General features: G+C 41.3%; 1 protein-coding gene across 1 annotated transcript in view; it reads left to right on the top strand.

The window, feature by feature from the left end:
• Nucleotides 1–16355, top strand: part of LOC147705959 (protein-glutamine gamma-glutamyltransferase E-like) — a 105119-nt gene that overhangs the window by 50777 nt on the left and 37987 nt on the right. Inside the window, exons 5-6 of the mRNA XM_086932423.1 lie at nt 10042–10170; nt 10676–10853. Of these exons, the coding sequence (XP_086788549.1) occupies nt 10042–10170; nt 10676–10853 (307 nt within the window). The remainder of the gene's footprint in view (nt 1–10041; nt 10171–10675; nt 10854–16355) is intronic.

Here is a 16355-nt window from a genome sequence, read left to right on the forward strand (position 1 = left end):
GATTGTTCCGTCTAGAGCGATTTTCTAAGTCAATAAGTTTCCAATCAACATTAGCTCTAGAGTTTTGGAGTGTGTCTATCGCTGCCTGTTGTTTCACCAGAGAATCTTCAGCACAGGAAACACGTTCTTCCACCTCCCCTACGCGAGCAGTTGTTTCCTCGCAAGACTTGGCCATGCGTCACACTGTATTTTGCAGTTTTCGAACAGCCCCCTGCGTACACAGACCCTCTGCCTTAGTCTCGGCTCGATGAGCCATAATGATCTTGTAAATTGTACCTAGCGTAATTGTGTCTTCATCAATGTCATCATCCAAGTTAGGCTGATAAAAGGGAACACTAAGCCCGTGGGGCGGGTGCTCGCCAGGATCAGTTGGGTTTCTCACAGTCTCTTGAGGCGGGGACTTCACTGAGTCATCACCTTCCTCATCATCCAGACCACCACCCTAATCGCCTACATTACTCATATTATCATTGTCCCCGTCATCATCCTCATTCTCTTTACCAGAGGCCATTGAAAGATCGGACATAGAGTAAAACTTGCCTTCTGGCCCGGCGTATTCAACATCACTGCCCTTATCTGTAGCAGGGGGAGAGGCGGAGGCCAAGCCCTGGCCCTCTGTGATTAAACTGCTAGGTGTTACTATAGCGGGTGATGACAAGGCTCTTGCAAGTGTTGCAGCGATATTAGTTGCTGTAGTAAATACCGAAATTGTCGAGTCGGACTCATAGTTTGAACCACTGACAGTGTCCACTTCTAAATTGCCAAGCGCAGTATTTAATGAAGATACATTCTGGTCAGCAATACGCATATCCGCGCCTGTTTTACCTTGCTGTGGTAATTTCTTGGTAAAAATTGCAGGTACTCGGGGTCTGACCACATTATCCTGCTGTTGCTGGTGTCCGTCCTGTTGCATATGTCCATTCACTGGTGCCGGTGACCGTATCATGGCAGTATCTTGCTGCCCACTTAATAACACAGGATTAGATTGGCGGCTTTCATTGTGTATATTAATGTCTTTGTGCCCGCTATTCCCGTTTCTAGGCGCCCTGAGCTGTATTGCATTCTCAACTTTGAACGCGTGTCCCGTAGCAGCGCTACCGCCCTCCGCCCCAGTACCTGCAACAGACACAGTACTTGCTGACGCTCCTCCTCGGGTCCTCGCACCGCCTCTCCCTTTTGGGGCCATCGCACGCCGGTACACACAGGTAGAACCGCGTCCCCCTGCCGACAATTCCGCCAAGCACCACAGACACTGATGCCTGAGCCGAGCTGAGCTAATCCTCAAATCCCCTGCAGGTGATGCTGCGGTCCGCTAGCTCCGCTTCGCTGTTTTCACTCGCCGTCTTCAATCACCGCTGCAGCGCTGTAATCTTTTCTCCACAAGGTTTCCTCAAAATGCTGCAAGCAGTGATACCACAAAACACCATCCACGGAGTGCCGCGTTAGCGGGAATCCTTTGCCTGCTTCACGCCGTATTGGATATCAGGTAGGTGGGGAGTCATGGAGGACTATGCACACACAGCTCACTCGGCCACAGTTGCGGCCGCCATCTTGCCCACATCCCTATACTTTCCTAATGACGCAGCTTGACGCAGCAAAATGGCTTGCAGAGTCAGGCTGTGTAATTTTCAAGTAAATATGCCCAGGGCTTTCCATGCCTCAATCTAAAGTTCTTGTTTCCTGTTTTTTAATGTGCCTGTTTATAGATGGTTCTTCTCTGATTATTCAAATGATATACTCTTGGTTCCCTTTATAAGGCTTCATGAAGCCGCCCATTTGCAGATATACACATTTTCACAAACCAAGTTTTGTGGTCCCGATTTACTATTTTAATGGGATTCAATAGGAGATTCCTGATTATTCCACCCAGCCTATCAAAAGACACTATACCTTTAACTGGAGTGATATCTACAGTTAGAGAAAGGAGCACAAATGCAACATTTTCCCCAATTTGCTTGCGAAGCAATAGGCCCATACCAGTCCCCTTCCAAACTAATCGTCTTTCATTCTCTTTATTTCCCAACTTAACGCAGCCCTTGTTGCTATCAAAGGATTTTCGTTTTGAAGCAGTCAGAGTAATGATGAAATGATTATAATCACTATAGATACTAGACATAACAGATGTTATTATAATACAAGGGCTCAATCATCTAGAAACAAAAAATATAGGGCCTCATTTACAATATTTTGACTCACAGCAGTGCAGCAAGACTACCTTTCCTTAAATCCACCCCTAAAATTGGTAAATCCATAATAAAAGCAAATAAACTACTTACTTAAGTCCTGATTGTCAATACCAGAAAAATCATTATTAGGAAAATGAATCAATGCTCAACAAAGAAAACCATAATGCTGCAGTATATGGGGGATTTCTGTCCTAATAATATAGCACTACATTTAAATAAGTTAGCTGTCATTTGGAGACCTACACCATTCATTGACTGTCTCAAGGCTTCTTTCATTTGACAGCATTAATTTTAATTAAATGTGGCCTAAACCATATTTGCCTTTCTAGTAAAAGAATTTAACAGCATAAAATATGGGTCAAAGTTTCGTGTTTGTAACCACAGATGTATTCTGACCATGCGTGTCAGAATTCTTTTAATGAGGATGTATTAAGAGTGAAAAGGAATACAAGTATTTCTTGTTGCTTTGGACAAAGGAACAAAAAGGTAATTTAGAAGAGGGGTTTTGGGGTGAATCCTGACAATGTATGAGTGGTCTAAACTTAGACCAAATGTCTAAGTTTACGATTTTGGGAATTCCCAAAGGGCATTTACGAGTACTATCTTTATGTCCGCTGAGCGCACGCATAAATATAGCATTCATAAAAGTGAATTGGGCCTAATGTAATCTCAATGTTTCATTATTCTTAGTGCGTCACTTTTACGCCGCTGGTGCATCACTTTTTGTGACGCACCAGCAGCGTAACAAATGTGCCTTGTTGCACCATATTTACAAAGTGACGAATCTGGTTGGATGCGTCACTTTGTAAACCCCTGCGCTACATTATACCTACGTCAGGTATAATGTATGCAGGGGGCATTCTGTCACAAGAAAGGGTCATATAAGTGACGCAGTGAAATCTATAAGATTTCACTGCGCCACTCCTAGGACACAAATGCGTCAATTTCTTATGCCTGCCTCACAGCATGGGGCTTGTGAAAGGACACATTGCTGGAGTTGCGTCACTTTTGTGACAGACTGTAGCAATTCGTCACTTTTGCACCATACAGATACGTCAGAAATACTGACGTATCTGTAACTCCTTGCGCCATGATGCGTCATGCTGTAAATATGACGCATCATTGGTGTCGCAAGGAGGGCACAGTGAAAAGTGACGCATCGCTATTTTCTCGCAGCGATGCGTCACTTTTCATAAATGAGGCCCAGGGCTTTTACTTGTTTCTTGGCCAATCAATCAATCAATCAATCATAGCATATGTATAGCGCACTACTTGGGGGAAGGGGGGTCTGCGCTTGGGGGAAGGGGGGCGGCGAGGGCCACCATTTTAAAATTCCCCAGAGTTTTAGAGGAAGTTCCAAAAGGCTGGCAAATGTAAAATACTTAGGGGCTTATCATCAACGGCCAGCGATAATTATCGCTGGCCGTGTGTAGCGTACAAATAATTAACGCCGCATATCACCGGATTCTATCGCCTGGTGAGCCACTATCAGCAACGCGCATCGTCGAGGCGATAGAATCCCAGGCATAAGCGGCGGAAAGAGTCGAAATTGCCCGAATCCAGCGTTGAAAACAGTGTTAAGGAAAACCTTATCTAAATGGGAGACGTTGACTCAGCATAGCAATCCACCTCCCATTATAGATATGGCTTAGTAAGGAAAATAGCAGGCATTACAAACCGTCGAAAAACCCGGTTAGTGCTGATTTAAATATGCATGTTAGCGATACACTTGATCATAGAGAGTATCAGGGTTAGTGATGATATCCCATGTTGTGTCACGGGACACGCCTCCCTTGCATCTCATTAGAGATGCAAAGCAATGCGTTGTTGAAGCCAGCGCTAATCCAATTGAACACGCATTAGCGTGCTCTTGTAAATAAAGCGATATTTTTATTGTCTCATTTTATACGAAAATGGACACAAACGCGGCGATAAAAATATTGCTAGGCCGTGATAATATGTCCCATAATGCATTGTTAAAGTAATTTGACCAAAGGGTGTATCTAGATTGATCCACTGAGAGAGTGTGCCAGATGGCAGCTTTAAAAGAGCCGCATCCTGTAGTGCCCAGCAAAACAGTAAGACATATTTGTAATTTTATGATGGTTGCTGCAAATGAAATTATAATTTGATGTGTAGTTGGCTAGTAGAATTAGTTAAATGAAAGGTTTCCTAAAATAGATTGCTCTGGGTTCTATGTGGCCAGGGTCCACCTTCCCTAAATTAGACAGAAAAGCCATTATCATCAGACTGGAGCAATTTTATTTTGATTACTAAGAGTAGGGGATTCATTGAGGTAGCTTCGAAATTATTGTAGAGTCGTGGATAGCATTTGGCAGGGAATCAATGGTGGTATTTAAATAAAGTAAATGTTCCTTTGGGTTGCTTGATTGCAAATCCACACTCTAAGGTGCTAGTATTTCCTTTGCTTCTCTCCCATGGTTTCCCTCACATGCCATCTGTTCATCTTGTATTTCTTACTATTAAAAACCAGAACTCCTGATTTATTTACATTAATTGTGAATATATTAACAGCATTAAACTTGTTCAGGGATTTCAGGGATATCTGCAGATTAGTAGCTGTATGATCTAAAATAATACCATATTCTTTATACCTGTGAACTCTGTTCTTGAGGCATGTCCCCCTCTTTAGCAACGGTATCAAACTTCATAATCTCTCGCTCACGTTCAAGCATGTCTGTTTTGCACCTATTTACTTGGCCGCAATGTGTCTTGAATTTTTTTTTCACAAAAAACTTTGAATAAATTATATTCGACATCTGGTTCTTTGCATCAAAAGTATTGTTACGGGGGGCCACTGACTTTTTGTTATATTCATGAAGATCTTGGCATCTGTCTTCAAAAAAAACTATTTGACGATATGATGAGTACTGTTCAGAATCAAAGTCAGGGCTTTAAGTGGGATGAAAAAACTGGGGGGTCTCTCTCGAAGGGGCGTGGCCAGTGTAATTAGAGGCGTGGCTTTAACATAGTTTAGATAAAAATCTGTGTTTAGCATAGTGTGCCGCTTGACTTCGATTTTGCTGTTTCTGTCATTGCATCCAGATATGTGATACAAGTAACATCACACCTACAACAAGTAAGGACTATTGGCTTTGTCAATGGTTATTAGTTGCATAAGATAAATAAGCTGCAACTATGGCTTGTTACATATAATATTGAAAAAGCTTCAGCTTAAAGTCCTGGTGACCCTACAACAATGTTGCTGCTCTTGCGTTTCAGAAAGAGAAGAGAAATTCAGAGAGAAAATGACTCTCTCTAAAGGATTTCCCTTCCCCCCACAACGCTCACCTGGCATGATGTCATGCCGTGACTTCTCCACTAGTGAGATGTGAGCCGTGCACCTCGATGTGCTTTGCGTCTCGAAATGGGTCTCTATCGGGCTGTTTTGCGCCCTGGCACTTTTTTTTCCGGACTGCAGTGATAGTAAACTGCTGTCTCTGCAGTCCGGAAAAAAACGGACCACCTGTGCCAGGGCTCAAAACAGAGCCCGATAGAGACCCGTTTTGAGGCCCCCTTTAAAAAGAGGAGGAATCTTGTAAATATATTGCTTCAAACAATGCAGAGTTAGCTACACCTTTTGGGTCCTAAAGACCTGTAACTGGCCCGCATGGAAGGTTATATTTCATTGTGCGTTCAAGCGGGGATTTTGCTTATGGGTCTGCTCTGCTACATTTAATTGTTCCTGGCGTTTGAGTTCCGCCAGCTAGTTGTCTTCAAACAGCTGCATAATCACCCTACAATTGAACTGGGTACCCACAGGATCTCCCTTTCCCACTCCATTTCCACCCAGGAATGGTCCGGAATCGTGCCCCACACCATACGAGAACCTTGAAGCCCAGCCAAAATATTGTGGGAAACAAACAGATAGTAAATCCTGGTGTACATGCCAAGGAGCAGAGTAATCTATCACCTCTCCGGATGGGCAAATAGTCACACATCAGGCTCTGATATTCTGTCTTTGAGTTTCTTGGGTAGCACTTTAGGGTATCTCGCCGACCGAGCTGATCTATCTAGTGTCTGGTCCCAGGTGAAGTTTAAGTCCCTCCCCCATTAATAACATCGCTTCACCCCCACCAACATAGCTTTCAACAATTGTAAAGAGGACATCTTCCTATTGCATGCTAGGCACATACATACTGATAAAAGTATGAGGCATGTCTCCCAGTGTTATGTGGAGAACGGGGTAAAGCCTGCATGGGTTATGGTGATCATATATTTAGAATCTGTGACTATCACTATTCAAGATGCCAACCCCTGATTATTTAGTTTTGGTGCATGCCCAAAATTGTTGCATGTAGTGCCTAACGTGCATGCAGTCGATGACTCTCTGTAGAAGATGCATCTCTGGAAGAGATATAATATCTGCATCTACTTACTTCAGGTATCTCCACACCTTGCACCTTTTTGTAGGGCGGTTAAGGCCTCTAGCGTTTGGTGAGCTTGAGGTAAAGGTATTGAGTCTTTGGACTCAAGAGTATGCACCATATGTTGAGGTCTACCCCTGGAATGGTGAGATAAACCTAGTTTCCCCTTCCTCTGCCCCCCAACAATTTAAACAGCAATAATACGTTAAAAGTGGTAAAGAAAATAAAAATCTCTAAACTCTTTTCTCCACCAAGCTAAAGTACTATACCTCATAATAACCTGTGGTTTCCAGGGTCCATTTTTCCTGGATGGGGTTGATCTTTCATCTGTGTCAATCTATGCTACCCCCCCCCCCCCCCCAGGTAAGTTACCTGGGATCATAATTGGAACACAAAAACTCCTGAGGTTCTGCTAGGATTTGTATGCACATATTGTAGCTGGTTAAGATAGCCATCTACTGTTTTTTGTCTTTTCCCTTGAGTCAAAGGCGATACCGTAGTCATAAACCATTTATTAAAGTGCATTCCTGAGGCACCCAGATATGATGTTGTCAAACCAGCTATATTTACTTTAATTTTTTGGCCTGCTTTGTCTTTGCTTCTTTCTCTAGTAGTCTTCGATACCTTGACCTAGTCACCTGAGTTTACCTTGTCTGGTCCACTGCCTCCTTATGAGCTTTTTCCAGACCCTTCTCCTTGGGCTGTTGTTCTACTGGGGTTTCTATTTTGTGTACATTTAGGCCTTTCTTCAGTGTCGTTATTGTAGTGCCTGGCCTTCCCAAAGAAATTGCAAGCCCTCAGGGTAAAGCTATTTATATTTTATATGGTTTGTTCTTAATTCTTAGTGATATCTTGAAAAGCTTTCCTTTTGGCTAGCTTGACTGCAGTCAAGTCCCGGATAAGGCCACTTTGCTGTTTTTGAAATAATGTTTTTGAACGTTATTGCCGCTTCCATAATCCTTTCTTTCATTTGCTTGACCACCAGATCCTTAGGGTGAAGCTTCTTTATCCAACTCTATGCACCTTTTCTATGGACAGAGTGTCCCCATCCTTCAACTGTAGGAAAACAGAGAACAATTCTTGCACATATGATATAGTGTAAAAGCCCTCTGTCTCTTTCTTGAAGCTTCTGAAGCAGACATCTTTAGTTAGGGCATTGGGGTCTTTTGTCGCCATTGCTTCTGCAGATATGTATTTTGCTGCCAGGAAGAAATGTTATATTTTGTTGGTCATGCCTCAATACCAGTGAGGACATCCATATTCCATGTAGATTCACAACATGTGATTTGTAGTGGCGGTAAATCCCAATTATTTGGAAGCAACAGCTCACTGAGTAGTGTTTTCTGGAAAATTAGCCCTCTGTCCAAGTACTAGATTACACGTTTTGGGGGGCCTGCACTGAAAGTTGTTAAAATGTAGAACTACAAGAGTGGTTGCAAAAAAAATGTTTCGTGACATCCTCCCTCCTCAATGTCTGTCTGGTTGAAGTGAAGTTCGGGTTCTCAGTGTGGCGTTTAGCTTACTCATCAGGTTTTAACCTTTTCCCCCACATCATCCATCCAGGCTCTGGGTAGGCCACAAGGCACTGGATTTGTTTCTATGGATATCTCCCTCATTGTGCTTGTATACCGACACAGCCTGGCAAAACCTCCACAAGTGAAGGTACATTCTGAGGCTTTTCCCGATGTCCTTTGGGAATTTTCGCAGGGATCTTCTACCCCATTCTGTCTAGTGGCATATCAAGAAGTATTAAGGTAGTAGCTTCTCTTCACCGATGATGATGAAAAGGGGATCTTCCCTAATGTTAGCAATTGTGGTTTCTGTTCTCCACAGAGGTATGAAACCTGATTGTAGATTTAATAAATTCTGCTGTGGGGTTTTACAGCAAGCAGCAATGACTGCATATTTATGCTGATTAGGAGCAAATCCTTGTGCTCGTGCTGATAGTAATGAAGGTAAGGAGGAATTATTTCAAGTGGGCTGCAGGGCATGTTTCAATATACAAGATAAAAGGTTTTCTTGGTCAATACACCGTGACGTCCACCTGCTTAAAGAATGAGGGGGAGACCTTAAGTAGGGTAGGGCTGATGGGTTGCTATGGTAACAATATGTGGTTACCTGAAATTTAGGCTGCATGTACTATATTTGTACCTTCTAAGGTGGTCTTTGTCGTGCTAGTGTGAAGCTTGTGGGTCAACAATTCCACATGGTTATAAGTTACAAATAGATCTTTGTTTGCTTGATTTGGTTCAGTAGACATGTATGCTATTTTGACATGCTATTTGGATGCATTTGTGTTTCAGCTAGGTGGAGGTTCAGTGAAATACTTACTTGATGCTCTAGTGAAACAGAGCTCTACAAGTTGTCAACACCTTCCACGGAAATGTCACCATACCGTCTATGCAGTGTGGGCGTTTGATCTGTCCTGATTAGTAAAGGATCATGTTCGATGATTGAAAGAGAGATGGTAATTAGCGAGTGACCTGACCATATCTGTGACTGTACTAAATAGCTTAAACCCATGATACTGCATGTGAACATCAAGTCTAGAATGTGACACACAGAGAGTGTTGTCCCACTAATTATCCTAAAGCTCATGGGCCGTTGATTAAGCATGAAGTTGTCTTTGAATTAAGTTGGTCAGCCAGAAATTAAAAACATTCACCAAAAGAATTATATAAGCTTGGACTACATCTATATGGAAAGGTCAACAATTTCTTCCAAGAGGGTGGAACCAGTGATTGGGGAATGATATATCTTGGCTAATGACCTGCCATTTTGTGTAATGCCATGCACTTAAATGGTACGCGAGATAGGTAAGCTATTACTCTACATGTGAGTTTTGTGGAATAGAACACAGCTCTTCTCCTTTTCTAGTGTAATTGTTTCTCTGCAGGAGTTTAAAACCAGGAGGAATCTTGCTATCCAAGATGGTGTTGAAATTGTTCCTGAATCAGGTCTCAGTGAAACTGAAGTTGTGGTTTTGCTTCTCTTTACTTATGTGAAACACATATGACTTTGACTATATTTCCTTCTAAGCAAACCTGGACATAGCTATAGATTACATTATGCGTTCATTCCAGGTATAGGTATAACATGGAGGCCTTACTGATCAAAGCGGACGGGGTGAATATAGGGGTGTACTCTTCCATGCTCACCTGGATTCTGTTTTTTTGCAAACTGAGTTGCTGCCCCAAACATGAACCCGGATTGAAAAGTTGGGGTTAAAACTGGGTGATGTTGCCCTGTCACTTGAACAGAAATTCTGGTCTTTCAGGCTCATTAGTTCCGCAACAATTCTATCGGAACTCATAACAAAATGTAACTTTCTTTGAGTTGGACAGAGGTTGACTTCACTTTAACTATAAAGAATACAACATCTGAGGTTAAGTGGTGTCCTCTTTCAGGGTAATTGGAACGATTTTACCAATTAACACCTCTTTTTGTTTCTTTGTGTTTTTTTACAGTTTGAAGACAATATTCTTAATATCTGTCTTGAACTACTGGATAGGAACACCAACTATCGAACTGACCCAGTTAAAGACTGTTCCCGGAGAAATGATCCCACCTATGTGGGCAGGATAGTAAGTGCAATGGTGAGTAACTGATTTATCTATGGTGATAATAGTTAAAGAATAGATTACCATACTTTAGTAATTGTGTAGATGAGATTGTTTTGCCCACCTTATTGATTTTGGCCCCATGTCATGTGATTTATTCTTTCAACTTTCAGTGATCACACGCTTTGATGGATATAGAACAGATAATGCTGATGTTAACCCTCAACTTTATACAAAGCAGCAATTTGTTTGACTGTCTCCTGTTTATTGTTATTCTGTCTTTCAGATTAGGAGTCTTGTTTCACCTTTGTCATCTCAGTTCTTCACATTCTTGATTCAGTCACTCACATTATTAGACATCATAAAAATGATACATCCTAATCAGAAATTAACTTTCAAATGTTATATTTGAGGTGAAGTTCCAGAAGTGTTACAAAATGTTACTTCCTAACTCTTCTCTCGATTTTTCGTTTTTAATTCCTCATCCTGATTTTCTTTTTCTTTAACCTTCCTTCTCTCTTTTTGTGAAATTCTCTGCCAGGTTAATAGCAATGATGAATATGGTGTTGTGGAGGGAAGATGGGAAAAGGATTTCCCAGGTGGGGTGGAACCAAACTCCTGGAGTGGAAGTGTTGAGATCCTTAGGAAGTGGCAGAGTGATGGATACCAGCCTGTCAAGTATGGTCAGTGCTGGGTGTTTGCAGGAGTGATGTGCACAGGTATGTCTTAATATAATTATGTTTCTCAATAGCAACGTATACACACTGAGCCCAATTCACAAAGTCTTTGCTACAGGGAGGTGTGGCTTACTCTTGCATCACTTCTGGCGTTCTCATCAAATTTTGAGTAAGGCAGTAGTGATACAAAAATAAGTCAAAGCAATAGCTTTGTTAAGGGAACCCACTATGTTTTATCATATTGAAATTGAATCTGTTGAGACCAAAAGAGAATTTCAAACTGTTCATTTTAACTAACTTGCTTGAAAAACTTTGTCCAGGGACAAAGACACTGTTGAAGTGCTGACCAATCACAGCTCATGAAACAACATAGAATGATGACGATTTTAAATTGCCTGAGGGAAAGTTGTTTGTCTGTAGGGAAATGACATGTTGATATGTGATCCCCTGAACACTAACTGAAGCCCCTTGACCACTTATGACTCCTCTTCTCAGCAAGCCACTTGTCCAGTTAAAAATGTGGATACTGATTTGTGCCCATATAATTGTGTGACACTTAAATAACCAAAGCTCTTACCAGCCCCACCCATAGCTAACCAAAGCCACCGAGTTGTCCCCTCTGAGCCATGGTTTACTGATATACTTAGGTTACAAATACAGCTGTGCCATAGGCATGAGCGTAAATGGCGGACCAAAAACTATCTTAAAGCTAAAGAAACCAATAAACTCTCCACCCAAGCCTAAAAAGATTTGATTCATAAGGAAAAGGCTTTGTACTTTACCCCTAAAATTGAATCAACAAAAACTTCCTCTAAAGAGATGCTTGCAACGGTCAAAAAAACTATCCAAGCTCCCTGGGAAAAAAAATAATATGATCAACTAATCGTTCTGCAAACTATAGCTACCTTCTTTAAACTTTAAAAGTTTAAATCTGTCTATAATATTTTATCGGTTTACAGGGAGCCTTTCTTTCTCTAGGCTGAAGATACCTTTGTGCGTAATTTAGACCTAGCAACAGAGTCTGAAGATCTCGGCCAAAGAGATGCCTTGTAAAATTGCCCCATTGGGTTAACAAATAGTTTCAAAATGGTCCAAGAATGACATCAAATGTTCTTTTTTTAGGCAGATGACAAACAACTGCGACTAGCATGTCTTGGACCATCTTGAAACAATTTCCTAACCCTTGAGCAAAACGTATGGGTGAAGAGCTCTCCAGGCCTGTAAATGAGGTTATGATTGCCAGAATCCTTTTGGGAATGCCTAGCAGATGTAAAAAAGTTACATTTGGTCATAAACCTAAGTGTATGACCACATTGACCTCTCTGAATAGAGGTATGAAATATCACTGGGCTGTGTGGCATACTCTGGGTATCCATTTGGAGTATCAGATATGACAGCAGTGGAGGAGGGGAGTTGGGTTCAATCTCTTAAGAGGTGCAAAAAGGTTGTAAGTTTACATTGTCTAGGTGACTTTCACCAGTAAATGTTTGTTTCTTTTTGGATTTTGTAGGGAATTGAGAGGTACCCCTTGAGGAGACCAAGAGAAATAGGGTTATACAACCCAGGAAGGGAAGATTCCCTTGGGGAAGAACTAAGCACAGATTGTGATACCAACCTTACAATGTCACAAGTATATACAAAGAAACAAGAAGATACTTAAAAGTGCATTTATTACGAAAAAAATTAAAAACACAGTGAAGGGCTTAGCTGATCTAGATCCCTACTTCTAAAACACAATTAATTTTTTTTTCACAGAGAGTACATACAATTGCGACCTGCACAATTTAAAAGACAGAACAAGAACAACATTAATTTGTTGAATACAATTCGTATATTCTAGCTCCGCTGTGGGGACACCGGCATCGTATTGCTATTGCACCAGCATATCAATTTTGGTGTTGGAGGCTTGAATGTACCCAGGAGTGCGTCGACGCGTTTCGGTGGGTTCACTTATTCATTACCACCTTTATCAAGACCATAGGTTTGCTGTCACAAGCAAGGGTTAGTTGTCATTGCCCTGAGGGTTAAGAATCGCTTTTCTTGATAGGGGGTCAGTTATGATCCCATCGTTCAATTATAGTTGGAATTTTCATCTTATTAGTAGTGTCTGATGTCTGACCTGTTTATCTTCGTGTAGAGTGTTATTTATCCCCCTAGGTTATACATAGTCCAATAAAATTAAAAAGACAGCTAATTTATTGGTCGGTCTCTGGGCCTTACAGGTCATCAGCGTTATCCTTTCGGTAACTGTATCTGTAAATAATGAAGTCAGGCTGTAAGTCAATATCACGTGACTCCTCCTTCCGTTATTCTTTATGGAAGCGCAAGGAACTGCTACTGAAATTTGGTGTTTACAACCACTGTCACTATTTCTTGGATGGCCCGTTATAAAGAGTACCGAGTGGGTGTCGCGTCGATCCGCTGTCTGTGGGGTTCTGTGTCCCCACAGCGGAGCTAGAATATACGAATTGTATTCAACAAATTAATGTTGTACTTGTTCTGTCTTTTAAATTGTGCAGGTCGCGATTGTATGTGTTCTCTGTGAAAAGTTTTAGATCAGCTAAACCCTTCACTGTGTTTTTAAGTTTTTTCGCAATAAATGCACTTTTAAGTATCTTCTTGTTTCTGTTGTATGTACTTGTGACATTGTAAGGTTGGTATCACAATCTGTGCTTAGTTCTTCCCCAAGGGAATCTTCCCTTCCTCTTTTTGAATTTTGCCTTCATTGTGCTCACTAGTGCTTCCTCGAAGTTTAGAAGAGGAAAGAGAAATGCCTAATTTGTGGGAGAGCTTGGGTTCAGATTAGTGATTTATTATAGCTTGTTTCCAAGCTCAATTTTGTGAAGGTTTAAGGGGAGAGTTTTTCTATGGGGTAATGAATTTTCCTTGCATAGAAAAATTGCCTTTGCACATAGGATCCGGATCCCCTGAGTAGAGTTCTCTGTTATGTGATGCAATGTGATGTTATTTTATGTTATGCTATGTTACAGTATGTTTTTTAAGTTTTCTAATGTGTGGAAAATCCATGAAAGGGAAACCTGGCCTATAGAGATTTGATACAAGGGGGTGATATCTGTCGCCAAAGCCTTTAAAGCCCGTTTATATGAACTGGAGAGGGTTTATCCTTATGTTAATAGCTAGGGCGATCCAGTAATACGCAGCCAGGAAGGAGAAGCAACGAGCACCAGACCACCTGGGAAAGATATGATGGATGGCATTCAGCTTGGCAGAGGCAAAGCAAAAAGAGCAGGTGGGATGACAGGGCCTGAATTTGCATCTGACATATATAGAACCAATATTGGAAAAAGCATGATGGACAATGCAGATCGATTTGAAAATAGTACACTTCCGAATAGGGAGTCAGTGGAGATACTTAATGTTAGAGGTGATAGAAACATGTGCTAGGAGGTTCAAGATGAAGTGGTCTGCTGAGTTGTGCACAATCTCCAACCATTGGGACAAATATGCTGGGGTTATTAGACAGAGAAAAATTCCATATTCCGGCAGAGAGATGATAAAAGACTGGATCATAGTGTTACGAACGGAGCCAAAGAGCATCCTTAACAAAGAAGATAAAAAGCAGAAACCTGGCAAAGGATATGATCGAATATAAAACCTTGGTTTCTGGCTGAGCTCATGGAGGGCAATATGTAGCCCAGCTCAGGAGGGTACCATAAAGATGCCCAAATGGACAGCTTGTTACGAAAATCAGAACTGCAATTTTAGTACAGTTTATTTTGAGGCAATTATATTCCATTCATTTACCCACCTCAGGGATACAAGATTTTTTTTTAAATGCCAGAGATGTCTGAGTAAGACAGTGATTTGAGTTCCATCAGCACTCAACATGATATATGTAGCTAGACAAGTAATGTATATGTTAAATAAGTTGGGTTAAGGAGTGGCATGTAGGAACTCCACAGATGATGGATAAGTTCACTGAGTGAAATGGAGAGATATAAACTGATGGAGATTTTACTGATGGAAAAGAGCATTTGAGAGCTGGTTGACAGATACCCAAAAGGAAGAGATGAGAAATAAGCATATGACAGAGAAAGTATCAAAAGCTGCAGATAAGGACCTCCTTGGTTCAAGATCATTCTGAGGTCTTCCGATACAGACCATGGGGCAGTTTTGGTGCTGTGTCACGGTTGGAAACCAGATTGGGTTTGATTTCAAATAATAGGAACATTGCAAGTTAACTGGCCTGTCCAAGTGTTTGGAGGGGAAAGGCAGTAGAAAGATAGGCAGGAATATTGCTCAAGGCCTTAGGTCCCACAGGGTGGTGTTATAGTAAGGAACTACCAAGAGCATGTATTCAAGGGTCCAGGATCCTAGCAGAAGTTCACCTCGACTCAGTGCTGTACGACTTTCTCCACATGTGTTCTAGAGCTTTAGAGTGGCGTGTGGCATCACATAATTTATCTGAGTATCAGGGAGCAGATGGAGACCAGCAGTACAAGTTACAATGAGCAGAATGTTGGAATTGACACTGCCAGAGACCCAGGTGTTAGTACTAGCATTTTTGAAGTCAGATGTTTCTATTAAAGGCCCTGGACGACTAAGGGCCTGATTTCGATTTTGTACCACTTGTTTCAATGGCCTTCTTCCCAAGAGGTTGACAATCAACCTAAAGAAAGTACATTGTAAGAGTGAGTAAGTAAGTAATCTTTATTGTAGTGATTATTTAAAATCTTACAATATTACACATCTAAAACGAGAAAACAGTAAAAGCTTGTAAGAGAAGGTAAAGTGTGTGTTACTTCAGCCCATATTTCAAAATTATGTTATACAATTATCCCTGACAGTCCAAGCATAGCAGGCTTAGCTAGCCAATGCTTCATTAACCCTAATAGATGTATAATCCACCAGTTCAGAACACATCTTTTCTCATTGAGTTCCTCTAATAAAGAATCCTTTGAGAGACCAAGGCCAAGATAATGTTGATCATGGGTGACATTAACTTATGGTGATAGGCCAGACATTAAACCTGTTAAGGAGCACCATGACAACATGTAAATCCTTGGCTTATGACAGGAAGAGAGAGGTGGCAAATAAAGGCAAACTCACACTGATTGTATCTGGATCGTACGTTTAATGACAACCTTGAAATTTTGAACTTCCAGATGCACTCACAAATACGGTCTTACTACTCTCTCGCCCGCACCAACCCGATGGACCTAATAGGCATATCCATCACCTGCACAACAATGCCAACCTATGTCTATTTCAGTGCTGATGGGTTTGATTCAACTCACAATGCAAAATATCCAATCTTCCAATTTGCAGGTTAACCGCTATTAAAACATATCATCTGGTTTTGATATATCTTAACACCTTCCAAATCTAGAAAACCCAAGTGAGGTATTATAGGAACAAAATAGTGGTTCACTGAAAAACTAGCAAAGCCAAAACATGTTAAATGCAGTCTGTAACAGCACTGGTGGATGTCAGAGGGAACACAGGACTCAATTATTTGCAAGTGAAACATGAAAGTATACCACAAAGGCATCAAAAGACCAAAAAAAGGTTAATGCAAAACTA

This window comes from Lissotriton vulgaris, chromosome 7 (genome assembly GCF_964263255.1).
Source record: "Lissotriton vulgaris chromosome 7, aLisVul1.2, whole genome shotgun sequence".
Classification (NCBI taxonomy): domain Eukaryota; kingdom Metazoa; phylum Chordata; class Amphibia; order Caudata; family Salamandridae; genus Lissotriton; species Lissotriton vulgaris.